Below are 13,211 nucleotides of genomic sequence, written 5' to 3' on the forward strand. Positions count from 1 at the left end.
TGTTGTAGCAAATCGAGAAAGAAAGATCGAGATGTCACTTCTCTCGACCTTTTGCTGACAGTGAAAACCCTTCCAGGGGTCAACTTTGAATTTACAGAATGAAATATGTATTTTTAGGCGCACAGATTTAGGTGCAGGTGACAGCAATAAAGCGGTGCACTAGAAAATATGGATTGGAGTTTAAAAATTCAGAGTTGACCTCTCGTGCAATTAACCTACTAAAAATGATGCTCCAAAAAAAATATGGATCCCGATTGAAAAATTCAGTACCGACCTTCGTACAATTTTTCAATCTACTCTGAAATTGTAACAGTTCCTCGAGAATTTTTCGAAAATCAGAGTGTTCGAATACTTTTCGAGACTACCGTATATTAACGTAAAACTTATATAGCGATATTATTTATTTAGATTCAAAGAAATATGTCCAACAATAAATTTACGTTATAATAAAATTTTATTTTACGTTATAGTTATTTCAGTTATTTTTTTAGTTATTATTATTAGTTAGTAGTTATTTTACGTTATAATAAAAATAACGAAAAATCTAAATAAATTCAGTTTTATTATTCTTATGAAGCAAATGACGTTAGTTGCTTTTAGTGCTCGGTAGATTTAGTATTATCTATTTCTCATACTAATTATACAATCATAAAATCGAAACCAATATAACGTTGCTAGCCTCGGTGGCGAAAAGATCATCGCCCTCTGCAGACATTCGCAGCAGAAAATTCCCGAAAGACCCAAAAGATAACAAAAGGACAGACTATGGACAGATATGTAAATCGGATAACCTTAACTACCGAACACGCGGTGAGTAGGCTAATCACTCGAAAGCCATGTCGGAGCTAATATTCTAAACAGCAGACCGCAAAATTACGGAGCATTATTCAATGAAAAAGGAGAAGGAACGGAACGGGAATCGATGTATCCGATACTTATCAAACCCCTATCATTTGCTAAGCAGCTTGTACCCGTTCCCCCTGTGCTCTCCTATCAGATCCACAGAAACAAGCGGCCTGGGGTCGTGCATTGTTTGATAAAGTCTCAGCCCGACGGATTATAACTAATGGGACATTGGGTAGGGAGACAAATCGGGGGGCTAGGCTCACGGCTCTCCACACGGCTCGGCTCCGCTTGGCGACGCACGCTGATACCTTTTCCGAAAAAGTTGATCAAAGTGCAATTTTTGGATTAGATTACATGTATATATCGCGTATACATTTCAAGAGATCAAATACCGTTTGAAATTTTCAAATACCGTGCATGCTTATGGAGATATGGGTGTTCCAAAATGGTGTTGCAATCGGGAAATGGGGGGTTCCTCAGGTCATTTGAAGTAACTTTCTCCTGAACGAAAATGCAATCCGTGGCTTTGTTTACGAGTTATTAACGAAAAACAGTGACCAATAAGAGGCGAGCTCGGCTGGCGCGAGGTGGCCCAGTCAACGAGCGCACGAAGTCCAGTTCTGCTCATTGGCTGAGCCAGCTGATCTCGTTTTTCATTGGTTACTGTTTTTCGTTAATAACTCGTAAACAAAGCCGCGGATTGCAATTTCACTAAGGAAGAAGTTACTTCAAATGACCTGAGGAACCCCCCGCTTCCGTATTGTGAGACACTTATGGGACACCCTGTAGATTACAGACTGTTAAACTTGTCGAATTCTCAAGCTTCGTAATATCTCCGAGATGTGTCAAGCTGAAGTTTATTCTTAAAGAAATTACTTGTAGAGAGCATTTCACCATTAAAAATGATTGAAAAATTTTATTTTATAATGTTTGAAATTATAAAGCAGCTTCTATTACAAATTGTTAAATATATATCTTTATTCGGGCATATACGCTTACAAAATTGACGAAACGTGTAAGTAAATTCTCTTATAATATTCAGAGGACGACATATATCAGTCGCTTTTGGATCATGGTACATTCGGCGTTAAGTTTTGTGTAATATAACGGCGAAGAGAAAGTTGTGATAGTCATCGACAAACCGGCTCTGACAAGATTCTTGATTTAAAGTAAGAGAGAGAGATGTCAACTTTGATATCCGAATATAAGTTTTGCTCATTAGTGCCCATATTAATGAGATAAATGGTTAAAGGGTCATATTAACTTGTATACTCCAATTATATAATTCATATAATTATAATAAATAACTCATATAATATAATAATTAATAATATAGTAATATAATTCATAAATAATAGTATAATAATATATAATTCATATAATTATAATAATTTAATATAATAATCGGAATAATAATATAATAATAAAAATAAAAATAATGATAATAAATAATAATAATAATAATAATAATAATAATAGTAATAAAAATAATAATTTAAAAAAGATAAAAACAAATTGCTTATGTCAGTAGCGCGTGACTTGTTAGTTTGAACCTTTAATAACATAATCTCGATTTTCATAAAAATCGTACGAGGTCATGAATTGTGGCGAACTGTTCGGAAAAAAAACGTAGCACCGTGCGAGTCAGCGCGCGCGTAACCGGCTCCTCTCGATCGGCAATCTTTGGTCGCGCCGCGCCGGTCCGCCAATAAAATATGCATGCACGCCCGCGAATCCGTGTAGATGCCGGTGCTTTACATCCCACGAGACGTTGTACGCGTAGACGTTTCGCGTGTATTAATCTGCATAAACTCATTGCTATGCAAACGAAGAGATTCGACGTCGAACTAGGATATCACGGGGAGCCTTCGCGGCTTACAACCGTGGCTTAACGGAGCTCTTACCTTCGCGGGACTACGTGCAACCCTGGGCGCGCAACCCCGCTCGGGCGCCCGGGCCGCGCATATGGGGCTTGCGAAACGTATAAACAGGTACATCGGTCGCGTCCGTAGGCGCGCACATAAACACCGTGTATATTGTTCGGAGGCGTAGCGATCGTAAAACGGACCTCCTCCGTCGCGTCGATGGAATAATAATTGCGAAAGCCCGGGCTATCACGGAGGTAAAACGGGGGAGGGGGCCACCGTAAACGACCAAGACGAGCCCGCGTGTCCCACCTGCCTCTCCGGGCCATGGTAATCTCCTCGGTGTCCCGGCCAGATGAAAAGAAAACAATCGATGAATAATTTCGCTATCGAAACGCTAGGTTATCCGAGAGGGAGAGGAAAACAAGGGGACACTGGGAGCAGCGAGAACGAGAAGGTCCCGTGAGTAAGAGAGCGAGGGGGGCTGCTGGCGGGGAAAATTGATTCGAATGTTTCGCGGCCCCCTCTGTCTCTCGAATATCGCGCCGGATAAGGTTCCTTCTCGCGCGCGCGCGGAGAATTGAAAAATTTGCATAGCTAGGAATCACGAGTCCGATCGAACGGCCCCGAACGGGGGTTTCGGGGGAGCAACCCCTTTGACCGTGCCCCGCGTGAAATTCATCGTTGCTCCAGCCTGGTGAAGTCCGGCCGGGCAATGGTCGTAACGGCGGTCCGGACGGTCGAAATGCACTTTGTTTGATCAGCAATCGAGGCTGACGTGCCTCGCCGTTGTAACGAGTTTCCGGCCTGGGAACTGGCTGAAAGAATTTTCAAAGAGCGGCTCCGCGGGACCCTCCGCACGCCGTGGAAAGTGCGCGAGCCCCGTAAACTGTGGATTTTCTGCTGCCACGCCGGCTCGGCCGTACGTTTGCCGCATGTATGTTTAATGCGAGCACGCGAGGCCTACGACCCAGCGACTTCTTACTACCGTTCGCCATTACTTATTCACTTCCGGCGCAATTACCGCGGCGTACTCCATCAAAGTCCAGACACGGGAATCGCAACTTTCTTGCGAGAAAGCACCCCCGCCGGGCCCCCTCCGACGGCGGGGGCACGTGCAACGCGAACGGCCACGTTCGCACCGAAACGCCTCTGCCGCCTGCGACTTCCAACGCGAACAACAGTGTCGAACTAATAAATCTATAGACATCTCTTCCGCAACAGCGCCGCGGAGCTCGTGAATTTATTATTTCGAACCGTCGTACATGCCACGTGCACACGTACAGTCGGCTCGGACATCTTTTAACGACTGCGCACCGCGTTTAGGATTTTTCGGAATGCCCCCGCTTTCATGGCGGGCCGGGAGATTGTTGGACAACTTTCGTGAGTTTTTGCGACGCTAGGCTTCGCTGCTGCGAAATTTATTCGGGTGCAGGATGGTGATCTGTTTTTGGTTATGTCAAGGTTATATTTTTTATTTTTATTATACCGCTGCTGCGAAATTTATTCGTTCCAAAGTTATGTGAAGGTTATGTCAAGGTTATGTGAAGGTTATGTTGAGGCTATGTTGAGGTTATATTGAGGTTATGTCAAGTTTATGTCAAGGTTATGTCAAAGTTATGTCAAGGTTGTATTTTTTATTTTTATTATAGCGCTGCTGGGAAATTTATTCGTTCCAAGATGGTGCAGGATGGTGATCTATTTTTGGTTATGTCAAGGTTATGTCAAGATTATGTGAAGGTTATGTCGAGGTTATGTCAAGGTTATGTCAAGGTTATATTTTTTATTTTTATTATGCCGCTGCTGCGAAATTTATGCGTTGCAAGATGGTGCAGGATGGTGACCTGTTTCTGGTTATGGTACAGACTCCATTTGTTCGGTAGAAGATGATTATGATAATTATAGTTTTATTTTAATTTTAGTTTAGTGATCATAAATGCGTATCGTTACTGAGTCGACAAAATGTCTGACGAAATTAAGGTGAAAGAGGTCTTGTTTTATTTTATAAATGATAATTGTGTTAGTTTTGTAAGACAATACGTTCTGATTATTTCTAGTACTTGGTAGGTTTAGTGTTATTGCGATTACCACCGTATGTGTACTAGCTTGTTATGACGTTTTAAATATTGATCATTTTATCGCGGTTTTTTATGTAACGCAGAAATTGTCTGCAGTAAAGAGAAATAGGAGTTAAATATGTATTGTGTTTTTTCTTTTGATAAATTTAGTAAGTTAAGAATTATAATAAAATAGTAAAATTATAATAAAAAATATAGTAAAATTTAGTAACTTAACGGTTGGTTGAATGCCTTGAAATGTTTTCGTCATTCTATTTTTGCATTGAATACATCAATTGATTATTTAAAATGATCTGAGATTGCATTTTGCAAATCCTAAAAGAAACAGTTTTGTAAATAAAAGAGTTCAGCAGTTTTGGAAACAAAGGAGTTAAGTAATTTTAAAAATAAAAGAATTGGAAATCTTTTAAATATTTCAATGAATTAATACATTATATACATATATATTTACTGTTATATCCGCGATATGTGTAAATGAAGTTTCCGTATTTAAATAAAATCTTGAGCACGATACTTTTTTAAAAGCTGTGCACAATGCAAATCGCGCTGGGTCGGACCCAACGATTTATCTGACAAATGGTATCCGTATGGACCATTCGTCCGGGGATTAAAGCATTTCCGTTATTCGGACGTATGAATTTTCTGCACACACATTCGTTAAAACTGATACACGCTAAGAGGTAATTTCGTAGGAACAATTCAGGATGAAGAGAAACTTTTTTAAAGGTGCAGTAATGTTTCGAATTTATGAACGCTTTCTACCGTATAACGTTACCTTTTTCAAACGAAATGGTCTGAATTCGTACCACGCGTTTTCGCACAGAGTTGAATACATTTCTCTGGAGAATATTGCGTTGCATGGAAATTCATAATTATTTCGTTATGAATTAAAATTAAATTGCAAATTTATTGAATATTTACGATGTAAAATTTAAAACAATATTATCGTCATGGTTCCACCCTTGCTAAATAAATCACAGCAGTGTGGAATTGTCATTCGCTATGACTAGACTGTAGATCTTTAGGCACAATAAAAATTGTTACAATATAAATCTATATCAATATAAATCTATTTCTTTCCTGAGTGATCTTAAGAAGTTGAGGACAGAATAATTTTACATTTTCATTTTTATAATTCGATAAAACTTACCAGACTTTGAAAATATAAAAGCAAACAAAATACTATTAGATCTACCGGATAGTTCTGTCCGATAGTTCAAGTTTCAATCCATATGCACATGTTGATTTGAGACATATATGACTATCTCTCTTTATCATTGCATTTACACACATGTGCTCTCCTAAATAAACTGAAACAAAGATGTCTCACGTCATTATTATTATAGTCGACGTATTAACCCTTTCGCGTAGAATAACGAGTCAGTCTCATAACGAAGATTTCATATGTAATTTACAACATATGAATGTTATTAATTTCTATTAAATCGAAGCATTCGATTTTTCTATATCACAATGTAAGAACGGAAATAAATATTTAAGATGTATTAGGTCTACCGGAAAGTTCTGTTCGATAGTGTCGCTTCAAGTTTCAATCCATATGCACATGTTGATTTGAGACACATATGACTATCTCTCTTTATCGTTGCATTTACACGCATGTACTCTCCTAAATAAACTGAAACAAAGATGTCTCATGTCATTATTAAGCAAGACGCGATCGTGAAAACATGGCTACCGATGATAATGCCAGACCACATGCTGCTTTGGCGACTCGTCAGAAAATCGCAGAGCTAGGCTGGGAAATTCTGTCGCATCCGCCATACTCCCCAGACCTAGCACCCTCCGATTATCACTTGTTTCTCTCTTTGCAAAACTTTTTACAGGAAAAAAAATTCAAAACTGAAGCTGATGTCAAGCAAGCACTAGTTGAGTTCTTCGCCTCTAAAGATAAATCATTTTTTAAAAATGGCATTTACAAGTTGCCATCACGCTGGCAAGAAGTCATAAATAACGATGGAAAGTATATTCTACAATAAATATTATTAAATGTATGAAAATTGTGTTATATTTCAATTAAAAAACGGACAGAACTTTCCGGTAGACCTAATATAACAGTGTATCGATGATAACATCCACCGTAGAGAATTATTTCCTGAAGCTATAGATGACTATCACTATCTCTATAAAAGATCATCGGTTTCATATTTTATTTACATTCCACGGTCTATTAATTGTAGAATATTGACATCGAGACGCTCTATATGCATCGATATCAGCGAAAATTAATGCACAAGGACGCGCATCGATCTACCGGAGTCCGGACTCAGGATAATTAGAAAAGATACGTCCATATCGTTTTAACGACATGCTGTTTGGCCGGGGATAAAAATGAATGACGCCGACGGAACTGGCGCGGGAAGCCTGCAGGGAGCCTTTTTAAACTCGTAGTTTTCCGAATTGATCCTAGCGATACCCTATCTCCCACACCCTCTTCTGTCTCGTTCATAAATCTCTTTTTCTATCGACAACGGAGTTCTGATTCCATTACGGTAGCATACAACACCGAGATCCGTCGAAAGTGAATCAAAACAGCGGATTCGACTTGCTGTGCTCGGAATTACTTCGAAGCCCTATATACCGCGGCGTCGTCTGTCTTTCCAGGAACGACGAATTAATACGGAGGGAAATTTAAATTACACGGCAACTTTATTCTTTTTCAATTTTTCATTCAACTTAAATTGAATAACTTCTCAAATTAAATTCGAGACGTTCGCGGAGTACACGTACTGTTATCATTCCTGGGGTACTTGGCGGAATTGACGCAACGTTATCGCTGCCGCTTTAATTTTACAAACTGTGCGATACGATATCAGTCGGCTAAAAAATGTTTTTCGTTCCGAGCTCGGTGCGATAACGAGAAAGCGCTGCGTATAATATCTGCAATTACACGGTTTTTACCCGAAACAATGGAAAACGAGATCGCTAGCAAAATCAACGTACAAGGTGTCCGAAATTATGGTACTTCCGAGAAATGAGGGGTTCCTGAGGCCATTTGAAATAACTTTTTCCTTAGCGAAAATGCAATCCGCGGCTCTGTTTACGAGTTATTAACGAAAAGCACTGACCAATGAGAAGCGAGCTTGGCTGGCGCGAAGCGGCCGAGCCAATGAGCGGAATTGGTCACTGTCTGCTTCGCGTCTGCCGAGCTCGCCTCTCATTGGTCACTGTTTTTCGTTAATAACTCGTTAACGGTGCCTCGGAGGAAGTTTTTATAAAGAAAAAAGTTACTTCAAATGACCTCAGGAACCCCTAATTTCCCGGAAGTAACATAATTTTGGGACATCCTGTATGTCTAAGGTTATCCAGCATTCATTCTATCATTAATAGGATCAACAGGATAAACTTTTTAGCATAATGGTACATAATGCTACTTTAGCTATTTTCACTGCGAGGCATTACATTGTGGTTAATTTGAAATTTTACAATTTAAAGACACCTATCTTGCAACATAAGCAGACAGAAAACATGTTAGAGTTAGTCAATCAAAGTATAACTGTCAATCCTGCATGTAAAACTAAAAAATGTGGAACAAGAATTTGTGAACGAGTGCATCAGCTGTCTTTTTCAATCTCCAATTTAATTTGATGAATGATTTTTAAGAGAAAAAAATGAAACTTATAACCCATTATCGTAAAATCAAGGATGGACAAATGACAGAAGATACAATTACCAAGCAAGCTAAACTCGAGACCTCCCTAATTCCGCGTACTGCGTGATAATTACGCGGATAATTATGCACTTACTAAGAATGTGTAGCTGAAACATAAAATTACACAGACATCAGAAGAATCGAATAATATTGTTACACTGTTATCAAGTTATCAAAATTATTAAAAAAAGCAACTTATTTTTATTTAATTTCTATTTCTTAGAATCGTCTTAGAAAAAACGTTTACTTTGCATAAAGATCGACGGTCATAAAGATGATTCGCTTCACCAAAATGTCTGGTAATTGGCGTGAAAAAGTGATCGATCATGGATTACGTAAAAGTGAAACGAAAGGGCAGAGAGCTGTTGATCTTAATCTGAACGAAGTCTGCGGGCAGATCGCGTTCCCTGTATCGTCTCGCTGGGCTAGAAGGGCTTTGACAGGAAACATTCGACGGCCCCTCTCGAAAGCCCCGCACGAGCTCGCCCTCGGAACTATCGTTAGCGGTGGCGTAACGGTGGCGTTTCTTTTTTGTTTCAGGTTGACGAGGCAGAAATGGCACGAGCGGAGTCACGGTGAGAAAAGGGCGAGGGTGAAGCCCTCGCGCGAACCGGCAGCCATGGCGGAAAGCTTCGGTTTCTTCGCCGGGGGGGCGATACCTGCCGTCCGTCTTTCGCTTTTTCTCGCTCTGGCCGGCACCACGCGCGCCGTAGACCTCTGTAAGTATACCTAAGCTGTAATCTGCCGGGGCTTTATAGTTTTCATCGCGGAAACTTCCTCTTATAACTTATTAACGTCCGGCAGAGCGCGCGCGCGCGCGACCGCCGCGAACTGCTTGACCGCGACCGACGAACTTTCGATCCGAAATTGACTTTGGCCCCGCACGGAAAAGCTGGATTTACCGTTGCCCCCCGCTCTCCCGCAGCTCTCCTTCGCGTCGTCAAATTGGAAACTTTTAGCGGAAAGTTGTATTTAAACAACGTTTCACGGCGGAGAACGCGGGGACGAACGACGGAGCATGCGAACTCGTAATACGCTCGAGTAATACCCGGGTTCGTAGCTACGTGCATCGACGACGACGACGTACGGTTTTGTTTGATAGAAATTACTTTGCGGTGATCGACAAACTTCCAATGTAAAATTGAATCGGCTCGTTCTATGGCGGTCGCTCCGAACGTCTGCGGTGGATTGGGACCGGTGGCGCGTTTCAAAGTGTCTCACAACTCGCCGTCCTATATTTTGCGAATAAAGTGTCCAATACTAGTTACTCGAGTTTGTTAATATATTAGATTGTTCAGGATAGATATATTATATAGATATATAGGTATATATATATAGGTATATAGATTTATTATTATATATTAGATTGTTCTTTTGCAATCACTTCATTTAGCATTTTACCATTAAGTAGCATTTCTACTGAAAGATGGCAAAATGTTCTGAAACAAAATGGTCGATACGTTCTCGAATAAAATTTAACCTTTTGCGCTCGGAACAGATTTTGCGAACATTGGGATTTCGTTATACAGAGCCGAATTGAATGAAAAATCATTATGCTGCTCGAATATTTTTGTAGGAACTGACAAATAAAAGATTTTATGTTTTTAATTATGCAGTTTACGTGTTCAGTTTACAGTATGAAGAAAAATAATAATTGAAAGGAGATGCCACTTTGACATGAATATATTGTGTCGCCGTATCGATGACGCATCGAATACAGAGGGTTAAGATACACATTTAAGGTACGGCTTTTAGGTACGGCTGAATTCTGCGCGAAGTGGCGGGTTCCTCAGGCAATTTGAAGCAACTTTTTCCTTTACAAAAATGTTCTCCGAGACACCGTTAGCGAGTTATTAACGAAAAACAATGACCAATGAGAGACGAGCTCAGCTGGCGCGAGGCGATCGAGCCAATGAGCGGAACTGGGCTTCGCGCGCTGGATGGCTGGGCCGCCTCGCGCCAGCCGTACTCGATTCTTATTGGTCACTGTTTTTCGTTAATAACTCGTTAACGGTGCCTCGGAGAAAATGTTTGTAAAGGAAGAAGTTGCTTCAAATGATCCGAGGAACCCGCCATTTCCGGATTGCGAGACATTTTTGGGACACTCTGTAAACTGTTGTAGATCGATGTGAAGACAAAAGAAATGTGAAACAATGCATATGAAGACGATTATTTGATTCAAACGATGAGCGAGTGAGCTACTAGAGCAAGCCACTATAGTGGCGTGTCGTCCAGAGAGATGACATCCGCGGAAGCCACTATAGTGGCGTGTCGTTCCGAAAGATGACATCCGCGAAAGCCACTATAGTGGCGCGTCGGGCCTAAAAGGTTAAATATTTCACTTTCAAACGAGATAGATCTTCGAAGCTTAATGTATCAGAAATATCTTCGTTCTATTAAAGATTGTACTATAAAGAAGACGAATACCGCTTGTAAACGATTTAAACATGATATACCGAGAATCAGCTATGTGTGCATAAAATCCAATGTATTGGTGAACGCATTATCCATAAAATTTCGGAGACTTTTATTCGTGTATTTGCAAGTTGCCCATCGATTCCCAATGCCGTTGGAAGACAGAGGAAGAGAGACGTTCAAAGCGGATAGAAAATTCCCTGTTGCAACAAAGAAGATTGGTTTACCCGTCTCGGGACAAGGGCGCCGGAATTTAATGGGTCAATAAACGTCCGAGTAAATTTCCCTCGTTGGACGTCTCGCAAGCTATTCTCATCGAACGTTTGACCGATGATCGGTCCTCAACCCGTACGAAAAACCGGTGTGCATCGATTTGCATGTCGGAGTGGCTTAGTCAGCATCCACCGAGCCCGTTAGTTTCGCTAAACGATCTGTCGCCGTCAGCCGCGTTACTTTTCGATGTAACGAGTTCACTCGTCAGAAGTATCGGAATTGTTTGGAGACCTCAGTGAACGACAAACGACCCGTACCTCGAAATCCAATTCCGGATCGTCGGCGCCCGATTGCAAAAGTTTCCCGTAAAATTGAAATGAAATGTCTGCTATCCATTCCCGCGCCGGATCGTCCCATAAATTCTTGTCGATTCGCGAATCCGTATTCGGGTCAATGTTTAATAACGATCTTTATACTCTGCCAAGAAAAGTACTAAACTCTCTTTATCTCCTATTCGTTGCTGGAAATTTTGTATCATCTTTTACGTTCACGTTCGAACGTTTCTTTACAAATGTTCGCTCTTTGTTCGCTGATCTTCTTTGAGTAAGACATGAAAATGATAATTGGACGCGTTTCTTCAATAATCGTTTTCTTTTTATATACGATAGACATTAAACGTCAGTTTGTTGAGTGATACCTTAATATTTCACTGAACTTAGAAACAGTGTGTAAAAATTAAGAATTTAATAGAATTATCAAATTCCTAAAAATATGAAAGAAGAGTCCACGCCTTGAATGTTAAACGAAACTGAGATATTCTATCAGATGTTAGTAAAAAGAATTGCATTTGTAATTTTATTACAGAATCACGATAAAAATTGGATTCAATTTTCAAGTCATTTAAGAAATGTATGCAATTTTGAAAAAGTTTGATATCAATATACTTAACAATTGTTATATCAATATAATATCAATATCATAATATATATAATACAATATCAATATTGTTATCTAATATAATATCAATCTACAAACAATAACAGTTCTTTCAAATAATAAACCAAAGTTTAGAGGTTTATGTTAATTTTCTGGTGTAAGCATTATCGAATCTATAATTTTTTCCTTCTTCTATTGCAGCTTCATGCAACTAGTTCTGAACAGCGTAATACAAATACAGTAATAATTAATAGAATTCGATGCAAAGATAAATATTCCCGCAAAATCTTGCGTGCTCGCTGCCAGGAGAACCTCCAAAGAGAAGAATGATTCCACCTGTTATTGTTTCGTACGCGATGAATTCGTAAATGAAGGTATTAAAATAATAAAACCATTAGTCACTTCTGGTCGAGCGATAACAGCGGTTGAATCCTCATCGATCATTCTCAAAGGCGCGCGACGTAGAAGAAATCGGCAGCCGAGAGAGAACCATCGTCGCCATAACTTCAGCCGGGTTGACCGTTCGTTCATTGAAAACGGTTTTTCATTAAAGAAATGGAAACGCTATCGTCCCGCTATATCAAATAGCTCCTCCTAATTGCGATATAAATTTCCTGGGCTCGGCGTGTCGGCGGAAGAAGTGTCCCCGTTTCGTTCGCCATTCATCGCGGCGTCAATAGAGCAGAAGTAATTAATGATGTTTTTCTTCGAGCGAGGCGTAACTCGGCCGGAAAGGGTGGCTTTGCTGAAAGAGAGACGCCGAACGCCGTGATTGCCGGCGATGACGCGCGACGACGAGCGCCTTATGGTTGCACCTAGGCCCTCGATTGAACGACGCGGGGTCGCGCGCGCCTCTCCTCGACAAGGAGATCGGAGAGCGTCGGTTTTCCGCGCCTCCGAACCGTTATTCAGGATCGATTTACGAGCGCGATATCTCACCGGTGGCTCGTTAGGTCGGACGTGCCGACAAAGGAAACGGATTCTGCCGGAGAACGAGCCAAGTTTACCCCGCGCCGGGGTCCGAGAAGTTGCACGGAAGGGTCGTGAGAATTCCGGGGGTGCGAGACGCCGCGCGCGATATATTCAGGCTTCATTAATAATAATAGCACGCCATGTTTGAGTCTCGAGCGATCCCTTTGTCTTCCCCTCGAGTCCCGCATCGTTCGCCGCCGATTTTTACCGATACCC

At 40.7% G+C, this 13,211-nt stretch overlaps 1 protein-coding gene across 1 annotated transcript in view; it reads left to right on the plus strand.

Annotated features, from left to right (window-relative positions):
- The window catches only part of LOC117221499 (discoidin domain-containing receptor 2), a 331,317-nt gene that overhangs the window by 161,730 nt on the left and 156,376 nt on the right, over positions 1–13,211 (plus strand). Inside the window, exon 3 of the mRNA XM_033472520.2 lies at positions 9,000–9,178. Coding sequence (XP_033328411.1) covers positions 9,079–9,178 — 100 coding nt within the window. The 5' untranslated portion in view covers positions 9,000–9,078. The remainder of the gene's footprint in view (positions 1–8,999; positions 9,179–13,211) is intronic.

Source organism: Megalopta genalis, chromosome 1, assembly GCF_051020955.1.
Source record: "Megalopta genalis isolate 19385.01 chromosome 1, iyMegGena1_principal, whole genome shotgun sequence".
NCBI lineage: Eukaryota > Metazoa > Arthropoda > Insecta > Hymenoptera > Halictidae > Megalopta > Megalopta genalis.